The sequence below is a fragment of the Littorina saxatilis genome, linkage group LG5 (genome assembly GCF_037325665.1).
Source record: "Littorina saxatilis isolate snail1 linkage group LG5, US_GU_Lsax_2.0, whole genome shotgun sequence".
Lineage (NCBI taxonomy): Eukaryota > Metazoa > Mollusca > Gastropoda > Littorinimorpha > Littorinidae > Littorina > Littorina saxatilis.
The window spans coordinates 33,269,292-33,292,684 of record NC_090249.1 but is presented as its reverse complement, the minus strand read 5'-3'; the positions used below and the strand labels follow the sequence as shown (position 1 = coordinate 33,292,684).

At 43.5% G+C, this 23,393-nt stretch overlaps 3 protein-coding genes across 3 annotated transcripts in view; 1 reads left to right on the top strand and 2 right to left on the bottom strand.

Moving 5' to 3' along the window:
* The window catches only part of LOC138966922 (dextranase-like), a 14,423-nt gene extending 8,083 nt beyond the window's left edge, over positions 1–6,340 (bottom strand). The window contains exons 1-5 of the mRNA XM_070339322.1: positions 6,054–6,340; positions 4,167–4,397; positions 2,115–2,207; positions 1,028–1,278; positions 1–171 (exon numbers count right to left, since the gene is read on the bottom strand). The exon at positions 1–171 is cut by the window's left edge and continues 55 nt beyond it. Coding sequence (XP_070195423.1) covers positions 1–171; positions 1,028–1,278; positions 2,115–2,207; positions 4,167–4,397; positions 6,054–6,164 — 857 coding nt within the window. The 5' untranslated portion in view covers positions 6,165–6,340. The remainder of the gene's footprint in view (positions 172–1,027; positions 1,279–2,114; positions 2,208–4,166; positions 4,398–6,053) is intronic.
* A 3,829-nt stretch (positions 6,341–10,169) lies between these two features.
* LOC138966921 (neuronal acetylcholine receptor subunit eat-2-like) lies at positions 10,170–15,294 on the top strand. Its single transcript, XM_070339321.1, has 5 exons — positions 10,170–10,692; positions 11,122–11,314; positions 11,745–11,962; positions 12,367–12,648; positions 13,300–15,294. Exons 1-5 carry the CDS (start codon positions 10,591–10,593, stop codon positions 14,437–14,439), a joined length of 1,935 nt encoding a protein of 644 aa, XP_070195422.1. The 5' UTR covers positions 10,170–10,590; the 3' UTR covers positions 14,440–15,294.
* Positions 15,278–23,393, bottom strand: part of LOC138966920 (uncharacterized) — a 42,022-nt gene continuing 33,906 nt past the window's right edge. The window contains exons 9-11 of the mRNA XM_070339320.1: positions 21,596–21,726; positions 18,274–19,002; positions 15,278–17,709 (exon numbers count right to left, since the gene is read on the bottom strand). Coding sequence (XP_070195421.1) covers positions 17,637–17,709; positions 18,274–19,002; positions 21,596–21,726 — 933 coding nt within the window. The 3' untranslated portion in view covers positions 15,278–17,636. The remainder of the gene's footprint in view (positions 17,710–18,273; positions 19,003–21,595; positions 21,727–23,393) is intronic.

Genomic DNA, 23,393 nt, shown 5'->3' with positions numbered 1-23,393 from the left:
CCGGTGGAGACGCCGTCATTGTTGTAGATCCAGGCACCGACCATCTTCACGTTGCGCACAGTGTTGTGGTCACTCAGGGCTCGCACGAAGAAGTAGCAAGGGTCAGAGAGCGTGATGCCCTCCACCGTGTGGTGGTCACCGTTGTCCAAGTTAATCAATGCCCAGGAGAACCTAGATTGGACATAAATAAAAACCAAGAAGAAATGTAAGTTTATGTAACGTTTGGTTATAGACAAAAAGAAGCCTGAATCACTATAACTTGGACGTATCGTGCTTCAAAATGTACGACTAAGATACACAACAGACACATGTTATAATTATAGCGTGTGATTACTTATCTCCGGATGGTGCTTCTTGTAGGATGACAGGAAGCAAAATGGCTTGGCTGAACAGAATTAAGGGTGTGTCTTCATTACGTGCTGCCATTCTTAATTGCAGGTGAGTTGAATGAATTTTCCCCTTAGAAATCTACTTTAAAAGAAAGTTGCGTGTGGTCAATGCGTTCAAGTCGGGTGCAACCCAACTGTCAACTTATGGTTAAGCCTGGGGATAGATATGCAAAGGCTGGGGTGGCGTTTCTCGTAGTGTCAAGACCGGTAGACTGGCCATGATAATGAAGAAATAAGGGACGTAATCGAATCGTTATTTAACTGAAGGAAATTCGAAGCGCACACACTTTTCAATTCAATTTTAAGGACTCGGAGGCCTGAAACCCTTAAAAAAAAAGACACTTTGGGCCCAAACTCAGTCTGAACTGATCACAGCAATCTAGACTTTGTTTTGCAGTTATCGACCATACGCAACTAACAGAAACAGAAGGAACATCCCTTTCGTTAGGTGATTTAAGAGTAGCCTGCCATGAGAAGGATGACGAAACGGTCGGGAAATTCAGAAACAGTTTTCAACCCTCACCTGTTGTCATACCAGCGGTATTCACAAGTGTCAAGCACGCCCTTAACAACATTAATATGGACACCGTTTATTTCTGCACACTATCTTCAAAGCAGCCGAAGCTTGATATTCTCACCTTTTGTCGTGCCAGCGGTACGCAGAGGTGTCCATCACGCCCCTCCCGTGGATCTTGACCGCGTGGTTACCTGTGGATTTGAAGCCCCCCTTGACCCAAGCGCCAGGGGCCAGGTAAACCTCCTTGATGTGAGCGTCCAGGGCCTTCTGGCCGCTGAGGTCGTGCACACCCACGTCGTAGTACAGCACGGAGCTGTCGTGTTTGTTGGGGGTCTGTGTTTCGGGCGGGTCGGCGAACACCAGCAGCTTGTCCTGTGAGCACAATCGGAGTACAATGAAACCTCAGGTTTAAGACGCTTCTCTTCAAGGTTCTCTCTTCATTAAAGACATAACCCTTCCCATTTAAACGATTCGGCTCGACATGTAAGAATTGACAAGGTTTCCACGTGACCTTCGCTTAACCAGTCACGAAACAGATGGCGACAGCAGGGACCTCACTCTACTTAGGGTTTTAAGAGTTACTTACCCCGAAAAGATAGGTGACTTCCGGTTTAGAACCGCAGAGAGACACCCCCCCCCCCTCCATTACATTTGCGTTATTGCGACCGACTTTGTCTTAGTCAGGGTTCTCATTTTGTTTTTCTAACTGTTTTCAAGTGCCTTGGTCCATAAAAGAGCCAAACTGTGTCATGTTCGCCGGCTCCACATTTTCTTCTGTAATATGATTATTGGGTTACGTCATTACTCGTTCAGTTTCAAGGCCTATTTACTAGGCCGTGACGTTCCAGGTGCCTCTTTTCCGAGATATAATGCACTCTAAGTTGAATTTGTGTGTAGTTTTGGCCAATATAAGGCATGACTGTGCAATCAAGGGGTTTCAACAATTTCATACGCAGATACGGAGAATCAAAATAGGTGCACACGTGCAGTGTTATCTGTTTGACAAGCAGTTGTAGCAAACTTACCCCATTTGACATGTGTGTATGTGTTAACAAGAATGTACAGTTTTTAGAACTAGTATGTTGTTTTTTTGACTTGTCGACCTTCCCTGTTTGTACAGTGTCTGGTCCGACTTTCCGTATACCATCGGTTCCCTGCGTGGTCGAGAAAACATACCAAAAGAAAAGTATATATATTGAAATCCATACGGTGATGTCGGGACCTCCGTTCGAGCTGCCATAGTCATAGTCAAACTCCACTGACATCATCTTGGTGTTGGACGTCACATCAAACTGAGCGACCTGAAACAAGAAAGAAAGTTGAACAAGTAGCGTAAGGCGAAATTACAACATTTAGTCAAGCTGTCGAACTAACAGAATGAAACTGAACGCACTGCATTTTTACAGCAAGAGCGTATACTCGTAGCATCGTCAGTCCACCGCTCGATGCACAGGCAGTGAAATTGACAAGAAGAGCGGGGTAGTAGTTGCGCTGAGAAGGATAGCACGCTTTTCTTTATCTCTATTCTTTTTAACTTTCTGAGGGTGTTTTTAATCCAAACATATCACATCTATATGTTTTTGGAATCAGGAACCCACAAGGAATAAGATGAAAGTGTTTTTAAATCGATTTCGGAAATGCTATTTTAATAATAATTTTTATATTTTTAATTTTCAGAGATTGTTTTCTTCTTCTTCTTCTTCTCGATCGCTCAGATTTTCTTCTCATATGAGCGTTGATGCGTTGAGCTGTCGTTATGCGCCATACATGGCCCAGCTCATCCGGCTTCAGCGTGTTTTTATATCGGAGTGGTCCTTCTCCTAGACTGGTGGCTTTACAGGGCTGTCGAGTCCAGTCTACCCGGCTATTTGGCCATAGCTGGCTGGTTTGTTTATCTGAGGTGACCTTCCCCAGGGCTAGAACTTAAGATGCGGCTCTTGATCGCATGATGCTCCCGTCATTGGAGACCTGGGGTATTTCTTGAGTGTAACAGTGCCACCTGTTATCCCGCCCCATCCTGTTGGAAGCACCGCCAGTTGGTCCGCGACTGCTTATTCGTCCTGGCAAGCCTGGCTTATTTCGCAGCTAACCTCCATATCTGAAGGCCATCTCACTATCCGCCACCTGTGAACGCGCCTGGTTGGGGGTGGTCGCCCCTACTGTCCCAGGAGAGCTTGTTTTTAATCCGAATGTAACATATTTATATGTTTTGGGAATCAGAAAATGATGAAGAATAAGATAAACGTAAATTTGGATCGTTTTAGAAACAATTATTATTTTTTTACAATTTTCAGATTTTTAATGACCAAAGTCATTGATTAATTTGTAAGCCACCAAGCTGAAATGCAATACCAAAGTTTGGCCTTTATCGAAGATTGCTGGGCCAAAAATGCAATCAATTTGATTGAAAAATGAGGGTGTGACAGTGCCGCCTCAACTTTTACAAAAAGCCGGATATGACGTCATCAAATGTATGTATCGAAAAAAAGAAAAAAAGTCCGGGGATATCATTCCCAGGAACTCTCACGTCAAATTTCATAAAGATCGGTCCAGTAGTTTGGTCTGAATCGCTCTACACACACACACACACACACACACACACAGAGACAGACACACATACACACACACACACACACACACAAACACACACCCACACACACACCAACACAAACACACACACAAATTATAAACCAAGTGAAATATTTATGGACAAAGATGTTCAAATATGTCTCGGAAGGTTTGTCGCAGAATGCTTTAGAATTCATAGCAATGTGTCAATAACCTTTTTGGTTTGAGGACAATAAACATTTGTTCTTGTTCTTGTTCTTGTTCTTGTTACACCACGACCCTCGTCTCGATTCCCCCCTCTACGTTAAAACATTTAGTCAAAACTTGACTAAATGTAAAAATGAAAACCCTTGCCTTTTGTTGCAGAAGAAAATGAACCGCATCTCAAGTCACAAAGCATGATTTACCTGCCGTTTCAGCAAATAAAAGCTATACACACTCATCTCCCCTTCCCACACACACACACACATACACACTTTACCCTCTGGTGCCCCCCCCCCCCCCCTCCGCCCTCCCCCCCCCTCCCCCGCAACCCATACCCATCTCCAGCCCTCCAGACTCCCCTAACCCCCTTAACTTGTTACAGGTCCTGTGACAGTTAAAGTCGTAGCTCTTTGGACTGACGATGCAGTTATGGGATTCTTAGGGAGTTTGAACCTCACCCCCCCCCCCCCACACACACACACACACACCTTGTTACCAGTCCTGTGACAGTTAAAGCCGTAGCTCTTTGGCCGGACGATACAGCTATGGAAGTCTTTGGGAGTGTGAACCTCCACGGTGACTCTGGTGCCAGTGAAGGCGAAGGATGTCCACGACATCGTGCGACCACCTTTCACGTGTGACGCGTCCTGCGTACGGTGCTGCGATGACGTCATGTACACGTGACTCTGCTGTCGGTGGCCATTTTGAGAAACAAAAATCTGCGCAGAAAAAAGAGTTTAAAGGGCATTATCGTTCAGACAACGATGGTCATTTTGAGAAACGAAAACCTGTGTCTTGAGTACGCACGATGCTGCAATGACGTCATGTACACGGGACTCCAATGGCTTATGTTCCAATTTCTCCCAAACAAATACATTGAATATACATGTTGATGTATATTCATAGCTGGAACCAAACTTGATAAAGAGAACAACGTTGCAATGACGCCATGTCCACGTAACTCTAATGTTGGTGAATGATTTGAAAAACGAAATTCTGAGCAGAAGACGAAAATAAAGAGCATTAGGTTATAGACAACGGTGGTTATTTTGAGAAACAAAATTATGCGCAGAGAAAGTGCATAACGGGAGTTATTTTACTACTTTACTTGCAACAATAGCCAATTTAAGAATGAAAACCTGTGTATAAAGAGAACACAATGTGCATTATTTCATAGACAACAAAGTACTTCTCTACCGCGTGTGTACTTCTGCTGAACATTTGATTTATTGAGCAGGGATTGTATACTTTAGCGTTTCGTATTACCAATGCAAATAAGCGATGGTAGGTATAACTTGGTGCCTTTCGTAGCATATTTAACCGGAGGAAATCAGTTACCTAAGAAATCGTACCAGCTTAGGAACAAGAAGGCATCAACTTGTGTAAGTGGGAACAATACTATGAAAGCAGGCAGCAAAGAAACGGATCTGGCAGCTTTACAGAATTACAACCCGGGATTTTGCTGTTCACAAACTTACAACAACGACAATCATAACAAGTCGCGTAAGGCGAAATTACTACATTTAGTCAAGCTGTGGAACTCACAGAATGAAACTGAACGTAGTCCGCCGCTAGTGCAAAAGGCAGTGAAAGTGACGAGCCTGTTTGGCGCGGCAGCGGTTGCGTTGTGCTTCATAGCACGCTTTACTGTACCTCTCTTCGTTTTAACTTTCTGAGCGTATTTTTAATCCAAACATATCATATCTATATGTTTTTGGAATCAGGAACCGACAAGGAATAAGATGAAATAGTTTTTGAAACGATTTCGGAAATTTAATTTTAATCATAATGTTTATATTTTTAATTTTCAGAGCTTGTTTTTAATCCAAATATAACATCTTTATATGTTTTTGGAATCAGAAAATAATGAAGAATAAGATGAACGTAAATTTGGATCGTTTTATAATATTTTTTTTTTACAATTTTCAGATGAACAAAGTCATTAATTAATTTTTAAGCCACCAAACTGAAATACAATACCGAAGTCCGGTCTTCGTGGAAGATTGCTTGGCCAAAATTTCAATCAATTTGATTGAAAAATGAGGGTGTGACAGTGCCGCCTCAACTTTTACAAAAAGCCGGATATGACGTCATCAAAGACATTTATTGAAAAAAAGAAAAAAAATCCGGGGATATCATTACCAGGAACTCTCAAGTCAAATTTCATAAAGATTGGTCCAGTAGTTTAGTCTGAATCGCTCTACACACACACACACAGACGCACACACGCACACACACACACACACACACACACACACACACACACCACGACCCTCGTCTCGATTCCCCCTCTATGTTAAAACATTTAGTCAAAACTTGACTAAATGTAAAAAGGATAAAGCCAAATCTCACAATAACGATTAAAATATTCATACCTGGAACTTGTTAGAAGTTGGAGCACCATTAGGAGCAGGGTAGATAATCAGGTTACCGAAAACAAGGGGAAAAACTAGCAGCAGAAACTCTGAACTCGCCGCGACAGTCATAATCACAATTTTTCTCTTATCCTCTGTCAGAATGCCGCCCACAAAACAAAACTGGTTGCAGTTATGAATATATATTCAATTTATGTGTTTGCTTTGAGGGGATAAATGAGAACACAGGGCAAAATAAGTGGTCATGACCTAAACATGCAAGGTAAAAGCAGTGGAAAGGCTAAGTACAATTTTCTCAGCGTACATTGATAAGGTGGGTGCGACCGAGATAAGCAAATACAACCTGCAATGTTGAACTCCTGTTTGAACTGATTTTCACGAAGGTCATGAACACAAACAAGGATATAAGGTTTGGTACCTGCAAACAATTCTAAGGGAACTAAGCGGTCAGACCAGCCCTTTTCTTGTGATTTTGTGTGTAAATTAAACATAACACAAAAACATCCTGTGCAAAGATCCTGTCTGATCTGATTGCCACGAAGGTCGCAAACACATAAACGGATATAAGACACACACAGACAAACACAGACAAACGTACACACACACACACACACACACACACACACACACACACACGCACGCACGCACACACACACACACACACACACACACACACATACACACACACACACACACACTGCTACTCAAGGGAAGGAAGCATAGCCTTTTGGGTTTGACTCCTACTATCAGAGCAATGGTTGCTTCCCTTCGAGCTTCACAGAATATGCGGCTGAGCAGGGCAAAATGGGCGTTACTGCAAATCACGAAAATCGATCGTTCGTGATTTTGTTTTTTTAACACTGAACCCCACCATTAGATGCGCCTGTTAGTTCTTTTAAATTTTGGAGGTATTTGTAAGTCCTAGGATATTGGATAGTTGGTTTGTCTGTTTGTTCGTTCGTTAGTGAGCTAGTAAGTCAGTGTTCTCTAAGTAACATGTGTTTTGTTTTGATATTAGGTAAAGGTAAGCCGTGATTTAGAACATAATTGTTGAAGAAGAGAACACATGGCACGTACCGTCTGCGTGTTTGACACTGTCAGTGATTCCGCTCAAACACTTTTTGGCTGAAAGGAAGACTGATAAAAATGTGAACTCGCCCAGGTGAAAGTAAAATCAGTACTGATACATTTGAAAACAAGCATACAATGAGTCTATTTAAACGCCATCACTTTCAAAATGAACAACAATAGTGCACATTTTATAACAAACCCCCCTTGTAGGCAAATGCACACACGCATACACAAACACTACGCATGCACGCATACACCAACAAAGACGCAAGCACGCACGCACGCACGCACACACACACACACACACACACACACACACACACACACACACACACAACACACACACACACACACACACATACACGCATACACACAAACGCAAGTACCACCTGCTGAAGATAAAAACAGGATGCGCAATACAGTCGAACCTACCCTGGCGACCACCTCTCGATAACGACCACCTGACCACAACGATCACCCCAAATGATCCCCGGAGAGTTCTCCCCCAATACAATTCAACTTCCAGCTACCAATTGTCTGTAACGAGCACTTTGGGTCGGTCCCTTGTAAAACTTATATACAGGTTTGACTGCACTTTATTCGACATACCTCAGGGCTGGACTAGGGGGGGGGGGGTTACAGGGGTTGCGCAACCCCCCCCCCCTGGCTTAAGCATGTACCTCCCAAACGCATTTGTTTTTTTTTTGTTTATTTGTGGGGGAGGGAGGGGGGGTTGCATCTGGATCATCATGAAATCCGAGGAGAAATCGCACCTCTCACCCCCTCAAGACATTTTTCTTCAACGATTTTTGTGATGAAAAGTAGGAGTCCTTACAATCTCAATTCTTCTTCATTGCCTATACAGCTTGCTGTCGAATTTACCTTTTTCGTTCAAGGAGAGGCTTCCTTTCCCTCCAGAAACATCAAAAAACGTTCAGCTTCAAGAGGGCAAAGCCCCCTTGCAACCCCCACCAAGGCAACCCCCACCAAGGGGGCTTCTCCCCCTGGACCCCCATCTGTAACATCCCCCCCCCCCCCCCTAGTACTTACCTAGTCCGGCCCTGTACCTGTTTAATAAAACCGAACAACTGACAATACTGGTGAACCGATGAGACAGATAACACTTAGGTGGGTTTTTTTCTCTCTCTCTCACATCTGTGACATATCTAGCATCAGTGGTATATATCGGATGCGTATCACGTGCAAGGTGCAGATGTCGTCCCAAACCTGTGATGACAGTGTCACCATAACACCTGCCTTGTCCTATAAGCGTGTCACTGATCTCTACCACTTTTGTCTACGATAAAAGGGCACAGTAACCCTTAAATGAATTGCTAATAACTGGACACCTTCTCAAAAGGTCTGTTACAAAAGTCCTTTAGATTGAAAAAAGGGATGTCTTTATGTTAATTCAAGTGCATATAAAAATAATGAAATTACCCTTTCGGTCAGCAGCAACAACAACAACAAAAACAACAACAACAACAACAAACAACAACAACAGCAACAACAACAACAACAACAACTACAACAACAACTACAACAAAGACTACAACATTAAAAAGTGTGTGTGTGTGTGTGTGTGTGTGTGTGTGTGTGGGGCGTCCAGAAATGGAAAAAGACCTGAAAACCTTATCTAACTACCCAAAAATAAGTTGTTGTTTGCGTTTGAATAAAAGTATTGCAGGAAACCCTTCGCTTTGTAGAGGTAAGGGTACTGAACCAGCCTTCTGCCTTAAACAGCATGATAATGATGAGTCGAGATTCTGGACGCCAGGGGCGCTGTACAACTACAGTTGACATTGATTTATCATGCTATCCGTTATGATCATGCTGATGAAGCATATCTCCGTCAAACACAGCATTTGTGTACGCATAAAGTGCTTTGAATGCAGCACACTATTGCTTTTGCTCGAAACAATAGACTGCAGGTAGTAAAGAACCTAGTATGGACCGGAAGACACAACACAGGACATACCTTTCATTACATCGTTTTTGTGAACAGGACTAACTGAATCATAACACTGCCATCAGTGACGTTTTTGAATTGATGCATTCTGCGTGCTTCGAACCGGGGTTTTTGCTTTTCTTTATAATTTTCCCTTTGGCCTTGAATCAGACCCACACCCTTTTTGGGGGGCGGGGGGCGGCTGGGGGAGGAGGAGGGAAGGGAGGAGAGGGGAGGGAGGGGGTGCAGTCTGTTCATTAGAAATTCGACACAGACTGCCAGACTTATCCTTTGGATCTTGATGTAGAGATTGAATTCAACGCCTGCTCAGCAAAGTTGTTTGTCTCATAATATTGTGTCTGTCCACTGCAACGAACATTGGGGCAACGTACCTGTGAAGGTTTCCTTTGGTCTATCATTGAACGTTCCATACACTTTTTTTTATTCAGTCTGCTCATCGACTCATCACCACGCATCGGTACCCTCTACACCCCCCCCTTTCCCCTGGTCTGGTTCTTGAAACCCTTCTAGATAATCTAGATAAGCTCGATCGTTGACTTGTCTTGGTTGGTTCAGCTCTTCCTCTCGTTCGGGACCACTGGTAAGTCCCACTTTTCCCTTAGATGTCTGATTTTAGACTTGATTTTCTAATCGTTTAGTAGGAACGTGGCTTTATAACGAAGAATTAGTGCCTGGCGCACTTAATAATCTTCCTCTGCAAAAAGAGACCATCACTGAAGAGAAAGGAAACTGTAATTTCTTTATTTGGTGTTTAACGTCGTTTTCAACCACGAAGGTTATATCGCGACGGAGGAAACTGTAATAGATTGCTTCAAATGTTGTAACGACACATATACATATGACGCCACACTAGAACGAAACTGCCCACAGAGCGGACTTCATACGTCCGGTTGTAAAACACACACAAAAAGGTGTTTTGTGTTATTGAGTGGTTCATGTCAACATTATTGCCACTGTGATAAACCCCCTGGCCTGCACCTCCACTCTTATCAGTTAGAGGGCGACAACTGCAACAGATGCGCACGACAGCGGCATGGACTGATGCTCGTGATATTCGTGATTCATTGTGGGTTCTGTGCCGGTGTTGTGTGGAACCATTGTCCTGTACAGCAGAATTTCAGAAATCTGGAGAGAGAAAAAATAGCGAGATTCTAAGTTTTCAGAGAATTGATGCTGACGATTTTTGATTATTATTTGTTAGAAAAACATTAATTATCTTTGTCTCGTATTAAATTGTGTATTTGTGAAGAACTCGAGGTTAAAAAATACACAAAGAACGATATATTCTCAATCCAAAAAAAGCGGAAAAACGACGTTTGAAGAAAAGAGTAGCTCTCGAAAACTGATCGAGAATCATGTGCTTCTTAACATGCAATGTATGAAAAAAGGACCACATTAAACATTTGATTGACTACTTTTTGTAGTATTGGAGCTAATGAAGTAACCGAAAACATCTTTCGAAGAAGGTGGAATTTAATTAAAAAACTAAGGAAGAATATGGCAAAGGTAGGGCTTTTAATCAGGATGGTTTTCTGGACCTTCGTGTTGCGACTGGAAGTATGCCAAAACACCGGCAGTGATGCCTTCAGGCTTATCAAGGTATGTCTGGTCTTTGCAAATATATTATCGAATCATATTGTAGTTTGTTTCTGATTGTGATTGTCCATGGTAGTTTTCTATACATTTTCCCGAGAAGGTGTGTCCGTCTGCGTGTGTGTGCATGTGTGCATGTGTGTGTGTGCGTGCGTGCGTGTGTGTGTGTGTGTGTGTGTGTGTGTGTGTGTGTGTGTTTGTGTGTGTGTTTTTTTGTGTCAGCAAATGAACCAGCCCTATGATTATTATTACAAAGAATACGGCGTTTTGACCAGCAGAGTAAATGGAGAAAAAAAAATTGCCTATTTAGTCGACCACAAGAAATGCCCTTATTGGTCTTACTAATGCACAGACATGACATACTATAAATAATAAATAATTGAAGGCACTGTGATAAATGTACTGACATGTGGTTGATTTTAATGTCTTCCTCAGGATGTCGTGAAGCTGCACTCAGTCCTAGCCACCGTATACCCGGATAATGGCCGGAGGGTGGAGGTCAACCTGACCTTCTTCCCCATCAACATCATTTCGCTGTTTGAGCGAGAGCAGCGCTTTACCATCAGTGGCTGGTTCTACGTCACGTGGTATGACCCGCATCTACGATGGTCGCCCCCCAAATACGGAAGTAAGTCATTTGTTGTGTGGTGAGTCTGTAATAACATGGTTTATCTAGAAATACTCGCATGGTGACAATGAGATGTTAAAACATATTCGAACTCCTTATCAATACTTTGAAAGGGCAGATGACTTACGTCATCTTTCCTCTGTGCTTGTCATCGATGTCGCGTTTCATAAACTTCTGAAAACATGAAGCTCTGGAGATCAGAATTGATAAGTTTCTACACCATCGTTAGTAGAAGTCGCCAATCGTGGTTGTTGATTCGTGGTTGATGGGTAAGTAGAGTAGTAGGCTGCTTGGTTGAATGGTCGGTCGATTGGATGGTTGGTTTGCTAATTGTTAGGTTGGTTAGTTGGTTGTTGGTTGGTCAAACAGTCGTTCCGTGGATTTCTTGGTTTGTCGCTTCCCTTGTCTGTATTCATGTCTTTGTTTGCAGACATCCACCGTGTGTACGTGAACGATCACCAGGTGTGGAAGCCTGACCTGACCATCATCAACGGCGCGGACAGCCTGCAGAGTGTGTCCGGCTTCTCCTCAGAGCTGGCCCTGTCCAGTGACGGACTGCTGGAGTGGTACCCAGGCAACGTCTTCGTGGCTACCTGCAAGATGGACCTCACCCGCTTTCCTTTCGACAGCCAGGACTGCTCGTTTCAGGTTGATCGACGCTACTTTCAACTTGTTCTTTGTTTTGTAGTGTATGTTTATTTATTTGTTTATTTTTGTGTGATTTTGTTTTCTGTTTATTTGTCTAATTTAGTAGTTTCACGTGATCTCGCAATCATATTTCCACGATTTCTTCTTGTTCAGTCGATCTTTAGTTCTTTCGCATGTACGTCTGATGGTTTTGTTTGTCTGTGTCCTGTTTATTGCTATAATTGTTAGAAGTTTGACGTGATGTTGCAGCAACATTCCCTGACTCTTCTTGTTCGTGCACATGTCGCCTGTGCATCGACCAGATCAGGTCATATCCAAGCGAACTGTTCGACAAAATTTGAGCTAGTATTCGGGGGAAAAGTTAAGACACGAAATAAATCTTTATTTCATTCTGCATATTTCAGCTGTCGACATGGATCTACACAGCGGAGACTGTGCAGCTCGTCCCAAACTCAAACCCTATCCGCGCAGACAACTGGCACGAGAACTCCGAGTGGACCCTCGAGCGCTTGGACGTGGAAGTGTACAACCACACGAGTGACGGTCAACTCTACCCCTATGTTGAGTACCACTTCCACATGAAGCGACGCTCCGCTTTCTACATCCTCAAGTTCCTGGCCCCCATCGTCATACTGTCCGCCGTCAACGCCTTCGTCTTCTGTGTGCCGCCTGAGTCAGGAGAAAAGGTTATAACGACATGGTGGTGGTAGTAGTGTTTGTGTTGGGTGTGTTGGGTGTGGTGGTGGTGGTGGTGGTGGTGGTAAAGACAAAGACGACGAAGAAAAAGATGATGATGGTAATGATGATGACGATGATGATGATGATGATGATTACGACGATGATGATGCAGATGATGATGATGATGATGATGCTGAGGAGGAGGATGAGGAGGAATGATGATAAGGATAATGAAAGGAGGAAAAGAATGACGGCAGGTGATAGTTAAAGTCAATAAATGATGCTGATTTATAAAATGATGATGGAAGTTGCTTGTTCATGTCAATGCTTGTTATTCTCTTGGGTGCCAGGAGACTGGTCCCGCATAACTCTCACCTACTCAGTAACATCGTATGCATTTAGAGTGCTTACTTCCCTTTGTTTATCAGATATTAGAAAATGATAATAATGGATGAAAAAATGGATACTCTTCTTGGTTAGTAGTGGATGTCGTAGCTAGGGAGTAAAGTAACTGATATAACCTTCTCAATATTGACTGCAGTAAGTTGACGCCCGTGGCGGCGTTGTTCTTCAAAACGACGATATGACGCCGAAAAGAGAAATCAAGCTGACAATTGACATAGAACGACATCCTCTTAACCTAATAATTCTCTCCGCAGGTGTCCCTCGCCGTGTCCACCATGCTCAGCCTGGCGGTGTTCCTGGCCTATCTGACCGATATCACTCCCTCCAACTCGGACACCGTGCCTGAAGTGGCCATCTTCGTCTTTCTGCACCTCACGCTGGGGGCGTGTGGCGTCGTCTGCAACATCCTGCTGCTCAAGCTGCACTTCTATCGCATCCAGCAGTCGCAGATGCGTCGTCGCAAGCTGACGGAAAGGTTGTGGACGTCCTCGGTAGAGGAAGCAGAGAACCCGCACATGAAGAACACCATGGAGACCTTCTGGTCGTCTGACTTGGACGAAGACGTAGATGACGAAAAGGAGGAGGAGGTGGTGGCGAAGAAGGTGGAAGAGGAGGAGGGGGAGAGACCACAAGGGGCGGAGAATGAAGCGTCTGTGAGGGGTCCGAGCTTTATCAGCGGTCGTTTCTTTAGCAGAGATTCCTCGCCGTCTTGCAGGTCCCGATCTGCAGACAGACTGAGCTTTCGTAATGGCCGTTTCTTCACCAAGAAAGAATCTCAGGGTGATGAACCCGAATCTCTCCACGGGTCAAGTTTCGTCAATCGTCTGTTTTATGGCAGAGTGCCCTCCAGACCCGATGATGCCAGATCTGCAGGTGGACCCAGCTGTTCTAATCGTGGCCTCTTCGGTCAGAAGACACCTCGGTCTAATAAATCGAGATCTATGGACGGATCCAGCTTTCTGGACGGTCGTTGCTTCAGCAAGAAATCCTCTCGCCCTGATGAAGACAGATCCGAGGACGAGCCGAACATCACTAACGGGTTTTTCTCGGACAGAAAAACCTCTCTACTAAGCAGAGATCACACAATCCACATGGGGGCGCCCTCTGTGAAGTTGTCGCCATCTGCACGGGACAGGTTCTCCGATTCTGTTGAGAACAGAGTCAGACGCAAAAGAAGAAAGTGTCAGAGGGAGCGCAACAACAACAAGACAGAAGAGAAGCCTCTAGGCTACATGGGTCTGAGACGCCACACGGGCAGTTACAATATCCCAGCGTTCGCCAAACAGTTGGCTGTGAAGAGTTATGATCTTGATTGTCTCGGTAATATCTGTTTTGTTGTGTTCCTGCTTCTGTCTGTGCTGGTGTCTGCTGTCTTCTTTCTTAAAAACATTTGAACAGCGTGAGTGTACATTTTGCGGGTAAAACTATTGCATGATTTGCATCACCCAAGCCAGGCAACAATAACGTTTGTATCGTTTTGAGGCAATCTTGGCAAGATTGTAGCGCTTGTATCATTCGGAGGTCCCAGCTATTTACTGTCCGAGGTCGCCACATGCCAGTGTACATCATGACAGGGTTTTACACCCCCGGTATAGGGGTGTGTATAGGTTTCGGTCGATGTGTTTGTTTGTTTGTTTGTGTGTTTGTGTTCGCATATAGATCTCAAGAATGAACAGACCGATCGTCACCAAACTTGGTGAACAGGTTCTATACATTCCTGAGACGGTCCTTACAAAAATTGGGACCAGTCAAACACACGGTTAGGGAGTTATTGGTGGATTAAGATTCTACAAGGACTTATAGAGAAACATATTCATGGTCAAAGGGAAATAACCTTCTCAGTTGGTGGCAGTGAGAATGGGTGCAGTGAGAATGGTTATTTCCCTTTGACCAACGGGGGTGTTTTTCCTACCTCGAAGGAATTTCTTGTTGTTGTTGTGTGTTGCCATTCAACCTATCTGGCTATTGAAGACCGATTCAATCTTGTTTCTTTTCTCATAATGACAGTTTTAAACTATTGAACAGTATTTGTGTTTAAAAAAATAACTTAAAGGCGACTGCAATTACACCTCATTGCTTACAAAGGGTGTTAACAGCAGTTCTTCCGATCATTCTGTGAGCAAAGCATGAATAGGCAGGAAGAATGAATGGTCAAAGGATATGATGAGAGTCACGAATAGGAATAAAACGAACAACAACAATCAGAAGAATAAATTTCAGGAAGAATGGAACAAGCGTTAGCTATATTTCTTTATTACAATATATGTACATGATGTGTACAAAAATGTATCGTGTGTCTGATTGTGTAAAACAGATATGCAATGATCTATTGATTAACAAGCAAATAGTACATGTATGATATGTATTCCAAAAACAAAACAGTATTATATGTATTCAAAAAGAAATCAAAGGGATATGTATTCAAAAACGAAGACAAACAATCAAAAACAACAAACACACACGCACACTCAATCAACCAACTGCATACCAGTCAAGAAAACAACACCATGATAATACAAAATGCATAAAGCGAATGATTTTAAACTGAAAAAGAAGCATATACGGTACACATATGTACACTTACGACTAGTTTCAGACTCGGTCACAACAGAAACACGATCAGTCCGGTTTGGAGGACCCAGAAATATTGGCATACATGTAACTGATCCTCCAGTGCATTCTCTTTCTTGCTCTCCGACGAAAGAACACTCGGTTTGAACTATATGACAAAGACAAAAGTGCTGTATGTTAAAGATAACTTCCCCCCCGGCATAAACCATCTTGTAAATGACACCTGATCTGCCAATGCTTTTAATTGGAATAAGAGCATCATTTCTCTTAAAAAAAATTACCAAAAACCTACAGCCGGGCTGCTTTGTATGCAGAATAAGATTTTTGTGCTGAGTTAAACTCGTAACTGATTCATGTGTTAAAGTTTAGAACTGTTTCAGCAAACAATTTCCACTCAGCAAAGGAACCAGCCAGGCTGTTGATTTCTGGAATGTTTCCAAGTGGAAGGATGTTCTTATTCCACGAAAAAGCCTGGACAGATCTGTGGTGGTTGGCATGATCGTTTACACGAGAAGAAAGGCTCATGCATCTTTAAACATTGTCATTGCTTTTAATGATTTTTACAGTAAGATGCAGACATCGTAAAAGAAAGACAAAAAAGCGTGTATGTACATTTTGCATTATGTATCAAAAAGGTGAGGAGAAAAAAAGCTGATGGTGGGAATGGTGGTGATGGTTACTTTCACAGCTGTTGGCAATTATCCGTCTCTGTGATGGACATCTTTGGTGCGCGTTCTATCCTAATAAAGCGCGTGTGGTGATATATTTACACGTCCGAGTTCGGAGATAGTAATCGTCAGGATAAAGAATGTGATGTGGATAGGTAAGATGGGGTTGGAAATGCTAACTCCATTTATGTTATCAATGTGAAAATGTAGCGCTAACATCTATTTGACTATTCAGATTCTGTCTAGGTATTTATGTTTCTTTCTGGTACAATAGTTCATAAGGGCAGCCATTCCTTTTATCTTTTAAATGTAATTTTTAGAGGGGGGGGGGGGGGGGGAATGTGAGTTCATGGGATCACACTATTTTAAGGCCCATTTATTGAATTATATTTGATGACAATAGCCTTACGCACGCACACACACACACACACACACACACATACACACACACACATACACACACACACACACACACACACACACACACACACACACACACACACACACACACACACACACACACACACACACACACACACACAGTACGACCCATATCTATCTTCACAAAGCTGTAGCTTTGCTTTGAAGGCAAAACGTTTACGTTTACAACGAACGAACGCCAAGAGACAATTTCCCCTTCACGATTTGATGTCTCTGCAGATTGTCCCTAATGCACACAGACGTTAAGTTTAGTCAACGACCTTACACGTCAAGGGAACGCAAAAGATAATATTTGTCAAAGGAAAGAATCTGAATGACCCGTGAATGATTCTGTTCTCGTTCACTGTCATCGAAATGAAATATCATCAGATCCTTTGTTGCTTAGCTGTAGGCATTCGTCCTTTGTAATCATACTTTCAGCAACAGTTCCAAAAGCAATAAGCACATGGTAAACATAAGTTTTAAATGAAAGTCTGAGTGGATGAAACTATAAAGCCTACGTACTACAGTTTAAAATTACATCGAGATTTAAAAAAACCCACAAAAACGTGCATGATACTGAAGTCGTGAAAGGATAACATACGAGTCTATACAAACCATCACTACCCGAGGCAATGTCATCATTACTGAGGAAAAAAATAAGAGAAATAAAGGCACAACTGATTGGAAGGTACACGAAGTATTTATATTCAAGAGAAAGACAGATGCGGTGGGAAAACAAACATAAAACAACCACACGGCACATATTTTGCGTAAAGCAGTTGAGATCCGAATGTTTATGAAAGTTTCTGGGTTTCGTGTAAACAGATATGTTTGAGATCCAGGTTTTGACTGGTGTATACAATTTCGTTGTAGTTTGGGCTCACTGAAGCTTGTTTTGGATTGGCTTGTAAAGATATATCGGGGATATATTACAGGTTCGTACTCATGCCAGGTCCATCCTCCTTTTCGTCAGTCGAAGACTCTTGTTCGTTTTCACTGCCGCTGCAAAAGAATTGAGGAGAATGATTAAAGTGGCACAGTGGAACCCTCCTTTTACGACCCTTAAAATCAGGTCTACAGAGGGAGGGAGTCTGAAAATGGAGGTATATTTACAGAGGCTGCTAATAGAGTATCAGAGAAAGGATGCTCTCAAAAAGGGAAGGTTTTAAAAGGAAGAAGTTTTGGTACAAAAACTGGAAGTGATCTACTGGAAGAGGTCACTTTTTTTAAACTTTTCCAGTCAAACGCCTTCTTCGAGGAATTTGACACAATTTGATTCTATTCGCATGGACAATGCAACATACCATACACGTTTGCACCTACTCCCTCGAACAATAGGATAGCGCGCCGTCACCTTAATGTGCGCACAGACAAACCAGACACACAGACAGGCACATACACACCTGAAATAAAACTGACAGACAAGACAGACAGACAGACACACAGACACACAGACACACACACACACACACACACACACACACAATCACACACACACACAGACACACAGACACACAGACACACACACACACACACACACAATCACACAGCGAAGGCCAAACCTACCCCTGCTTATTATTGTCTTTGTCCATGTGCACCATGACGCAGCCGTTGGGGTCAGAGGACGAGGGGTCTCGGTCAACCACGACCTCCAGTTGTCTCGGCCCGCCCCCTGATGTTGACGGCTCAGGATCTGCCTCGTTTTTGTCCTTGGCCCCTTCCCCTTCCTCCTGTGACTCCGCCCTCTCTCCGTCTTCTGCGTCGTCTATGGCCGTCTCCTCGTCCGTCGTTTCCGTGTCCTTGGACAGGTTGTTGAGCTGTTTCCCCGCGCTGCCGTTCTCCTGACCTTGACCTTTGCCGGCGGTGACCTTGCCGTTCATCTCCAGCTCCTCGCCAGCGTTGTTCTTGCCGGACTTGGACGACTTGTTGGACTTGGTGTCCGAGCCCGATCCCGAGCCTGAACCCGCCTTGCCGTTAGCTTTGGACGCTTTGTCTTCTTTCTTGGCGTCATTGTTGCCGTCGTCCTTCTCCGCGTCCTCGTCGATGAAAGCCGGGTTCATGCAGCCCGACACGCCGTGCTGTCGTCGCTGTAGCGTGGAGGCCACCTCGGAATCCAGTGTCCAGGCGGCGCCGTTAGCCCCGTCTCCCGCTTGACCGTTGGCGCCCTCGGGGTCCTTGCCACCCTGCTCCAGGCTGAAGGCCGTGATGCGGATGTTGCTGTCCGCCTTGCCCACCTCCAGGTCCTCACACACTGACCCTGCGGACGTCGTGCCGCCGTAGCTGCCTGCACGGTTCCTGTACGCACAGAGGAGAAAGTTGATATATGTTTGTGTGAACGCGCGCTGTTGCCTTGCCGGCCACATAGACTCCGACACAGAGACAGACAGACAGATAGATAGACCGAGACTGACACAAAAACACTCACAGACACATACACGGGCACAAACATACACGGCACGCAAGCGCTCACACACACACAAACACACACGCACACACATACACACACACACACACACGCACGCACACATACGCACGCAAGCGCGCGCGCGCACACACACACACACACACATACACACACAAACACACACACACACACACACACACACACACACACACACACACACTCGCTCAATCAATCACTCTAGCATTAGCGAGCAAAATAGGGAAGGGGCCGACGATTATTTTTATTTGTCGAATATTGCTCCAAATGCCAAATTCTTGTGCTTTTGGGTGAATCAATATTGTCAACTGGCAACCCATATCTGAAGAACTGAGTGTTTGGACTCTTACTCAATTTTCAAAGAATATTTGCAAATATCGACTCTTTCTCGACGTGTTAAGAATAGGACGCAGGGGTGGGGCTTAATGACCTTGATATCGATGTGACCGAAGGTTCAGGTCAATTCAACTTACACAATGTCCGAGGTTCACCCGAGACCATATACTATCCACTTTTCAAAGCTGTAGGTTAAAAAAATGAAACGTAGCAGATAAAAGAAAAGAAGGATTAAACACTGTTAAGCTGTCTGAGCGAACGCAGAAGAAGAAACAGTATAAGCGAATACGCGGTCAAAAGGAACACACAAAAACGGCCAGTACGGCATCAGCTACATTCCAGTCGCTGCGCCTTATTGACACAAATACGTCAAAAACCGAAATCCCCACACAAAAACCAAAGCCCTTAAACCCTAATTGTTCACTAGACACAACAACCATCATCGTCAAGGGCCCGCAACTACTACAAACTTCACTACACAAAGCAAAACACACTTCGTGCTTTGTCGCCCCTGACTCCAGCTTCACCAGCCAATGGGAGCGTGTGGGAATGCCGCCATCTTAAGACCGGGTAAGGGAGATTACCGTGGTCTAGGCACACAGAGTGGTCAAACATGGAGGGTCCCAATGTTTGTCCCTTCGCCGAGTGTCAAAGTTGGCCAAAGCTTGCCAAGGCGCGTCTGAGTCAATAGCGCTTGCACAGTCTTCTACCAGTTTGTATAGTTGAGGGGAGAAAGGCTGAAGAAAAGTTAAAGGTGGTCGTCTACATTTTTGCTTTTTTTCAATAATCTTATGGTTAGATTTCGATACAAAATTATGTCAAATGATGAATGAACCATGGGGAAAAGAATTATAGAAAAAAAAATATATGTAAAAAAAGATTTTATTTTTGGGTAGCGTGACTCACGCTTCCAATATTTTGTTTTCTGTTTGCTGAGAACATGTGCTTTGCCTAAAAATACTGACCAATCAAATTCATGTCACTATGCTTATAGCCACGCCCAAACAAATGCAGCAACAGTATGACACTGGAGCGCTGTCCACGCTTTTTTTTAAACGCACGAAATGCACGGGATTTGAGAGGAGTTTTGCGCTTGGCATTTTCCAAATAAGGATATCCTACTATGAGTACTACGCTGGAATACTACAAATCAATGAATTTTCAAACGGCTACACTGGCTTCGTCTTTCCTGATCAAAAGGGGGTGTATTGTTGATATTTGTAGATAATAGACTCTGCATTTTAATGGTCAAATGGCGATTTCGGCATACAAATGTAGACAAGGACCATTAATGTACAACTGCCTCTTTTAAGACCTCTGTTGGTTCGTTGACCGCTCAAAAACATGTTTACACTTTGTTTGAAGATGGTGTGTCTTGAACGGGGAAGAAATACGCACAAAATGAGCGTATACCTAGTAGTCGCATTCATGCATTTTACCATACGCCAGCAGACATACAAACACGCACGTCACACCAAATCACAAAACAAAAATAAACACACACACACACACACACACACACACACACACACACACACACACACACACACACACACACACACACACACACACACATATTTATGCGCGCACCAATTCGCGAATAATGTAGACTTCGTAACAATTCTCCGTTCAATTTTCTCCACATGCAAAGTAGACTTATTCTTTATACTATGACAAAACAGCTCCTGCATAGACAATAGGATCCTTCTTGAGCAGCCAACGTATGAACCAAGGTTAGGCCTAGTGTCTGAAAGTCACATTTATACAACGTAGTATACTTATCGTACCACATTGACAAACACCATTCCTCTCGTTTAATTAATATGGATCTTCACTCATCTTGAAAAAAAATGTAACTTTCTATTTGTTGTATATGGATTCTGAGACACTCTCTAGCACTCAACTGGGGGAGACCACAATTGATCTTTCATGTTATCATATCACTTCACAAATGTCTTATCTTTCGCGTACTGAATGAAGACAGTAACTTTGCTCATTTAAGGTTCTTCATTTGTAACTATTAATTTGATGGAAATGTACCCTTTGACAATGTGAAGCATTATGCTTGGGACTATTCACAATTGATTTTGCGAGAATATAAGATATGCTCACTTTTTCCTCTCTTTCATCAAGGAGTAGATGACCATGGCGAAGAAAGCGATGATGAGCAAGATAACGACGACGATAACGCCGATGAGCCATTCTGGTAAATGTGCAGACACTGTGTCCACTGCATCCTCGTCCTGAGAAAAATCAGACAGTGCACTGATTAGAAAATGAGGTGGTTTCAGATTTCAATGTGTGTATGTGTGGTGTGTGTGTGTGTGTGTGTGTGTGTGTGTGTGTGTGTGTGTGTGTGTGTGGAAGCGGGGATGGTTAAGATCTGTTGCGAGAATTAAGAGAATATCCCGATTAAGTGAAAACACATAATTATGGCAGACAGAGCCGATTCAAAGATGCTGTGATTCTTCGATTTGAACCCAAAAGAGAAGATTATTGACATTGGGAAAGACTGCATAGCAAGAAATAACTCGCTGACCCAATTGTGGTAGGGGTACATTAGTTGAGGGTGCGAAGCACCCGAACCTCCAAGGGGGGTCCGGGTGTATGCCCCCCCCCCCCCCCCGCCCCCCGGACATGTTTTGACATCTAGATTCTGGGAGTATTTGTGATGAGTTCATGTCATTATTCTTTTTATTATATATCTATATATTATGTTTTACCCTTGGAGGAGGTACATGGTCAACCTGGGGGGGGGGGGGGGGGGGGGTGTGTGTTCCGGGCAACAGAAAAAAACCTGGATCCGGCCCTGTTTATTGTCGGCTTTAACATCTAGCTTTATTATTGCTTCAATTAGTGTGTTGCTTTACGTTATCCTGGTGGTGGTTTTGTGTCACTTTATTGCTTAACAACCTATTGTAACGAAACACCCTGGTCGCTCTGTGCTCTATTTGCTCGTAAGATGATTGCTGCTTTACGACCTCGTTGCTTCCTTTATGCTAGCGAATTACTTCATGCCAGAAGGATACATCACTGTAGTCACACCGAAGCTACAATCGCCACAGAACACCCTTTGGTTGCTTTTTAATATTACATAGTATGGTTGATGTATGCTATATGCAGCCCCTGTACGCCCTTGCTACTGTTACCATAGAGCTTATGGTCACTATAAAACGCCCTTTTGCTGCTTTACAACATAAATTATGATTGATTTAGGACCAGCAGCTGATTCACGCCATGGCTATCGTTGCTTTTGAACCTGTGGTTGCTTTGTGCCCTTTGGCTGCTTTATTCTCAAAAGCTACTTTCCACCCTCGGCCATCTTTTTGCCCTATGCAGGTCACTTAATATTATATTCTATGTTTGTGTTGGTCCCTTATAGTTTTCCAGACCACCCCTACCGTTATGTGTAATGCTATTGTAATCCCTTTTCAGGGCGAGGGCTGCTTTAAATCTCATTGTTAACATGACTCGGATTATAACGAATGCGAAATCTTTACCAGAGCACACACAGACATACACAACAAAAAACAACAAACAAAAAAACCAAAAAAAACAAAAACAAAAAAAACCAGACTTAAAACCCTTGTATGGACAGCCAAAACCTGTCAGCCCTAAATGCATTCAGTAAAACGCAGTGACAGAACAGATATGTTGGCATTTGGCATCTGCCCACTCGTGCGCAGTTTTCGAGCGGCGACGTTATTATTTGCCGCGGAAGGTAGGAGGGTTTACTTCAGCCAATCTGCAAACTGAACAAATTCCTATCCCACGTGACACAGCCTGGTGAAAACATTTCGCGTATCCCTCAAAACTCTCTCTCTCTCTCTCTCTCTATCTCTCTCTCTCTCTCTCTCTCTCTCTCTCTGTCCGTTGGGTAGACCTTTATGACAACCCTACGCATAAATGA

Coding starts and splice junctions, on each gene's coding strand:
- LOC138966921 (XM_070339321.1), top strand. CDS start 10,591: ATGGCAAAGGTAGGGCTTTTAATCAGGATGGTTTTCTGGACCTTCGTG. Junction 11,963..12,366: donor GCCAGGACTGCTCGTTTCAG/GTTGATCGACGC, acceptor TGCATATTTCAG/CTGTCGACATGGATCTACAC. Junction 12,649..13,299: donor CGCCTGAGTCAGGAGAAAAG/GTTATAACGACA, acceptor TTCTCTCCGCAG/GTGTCCCTCGCCGTGTCCAC.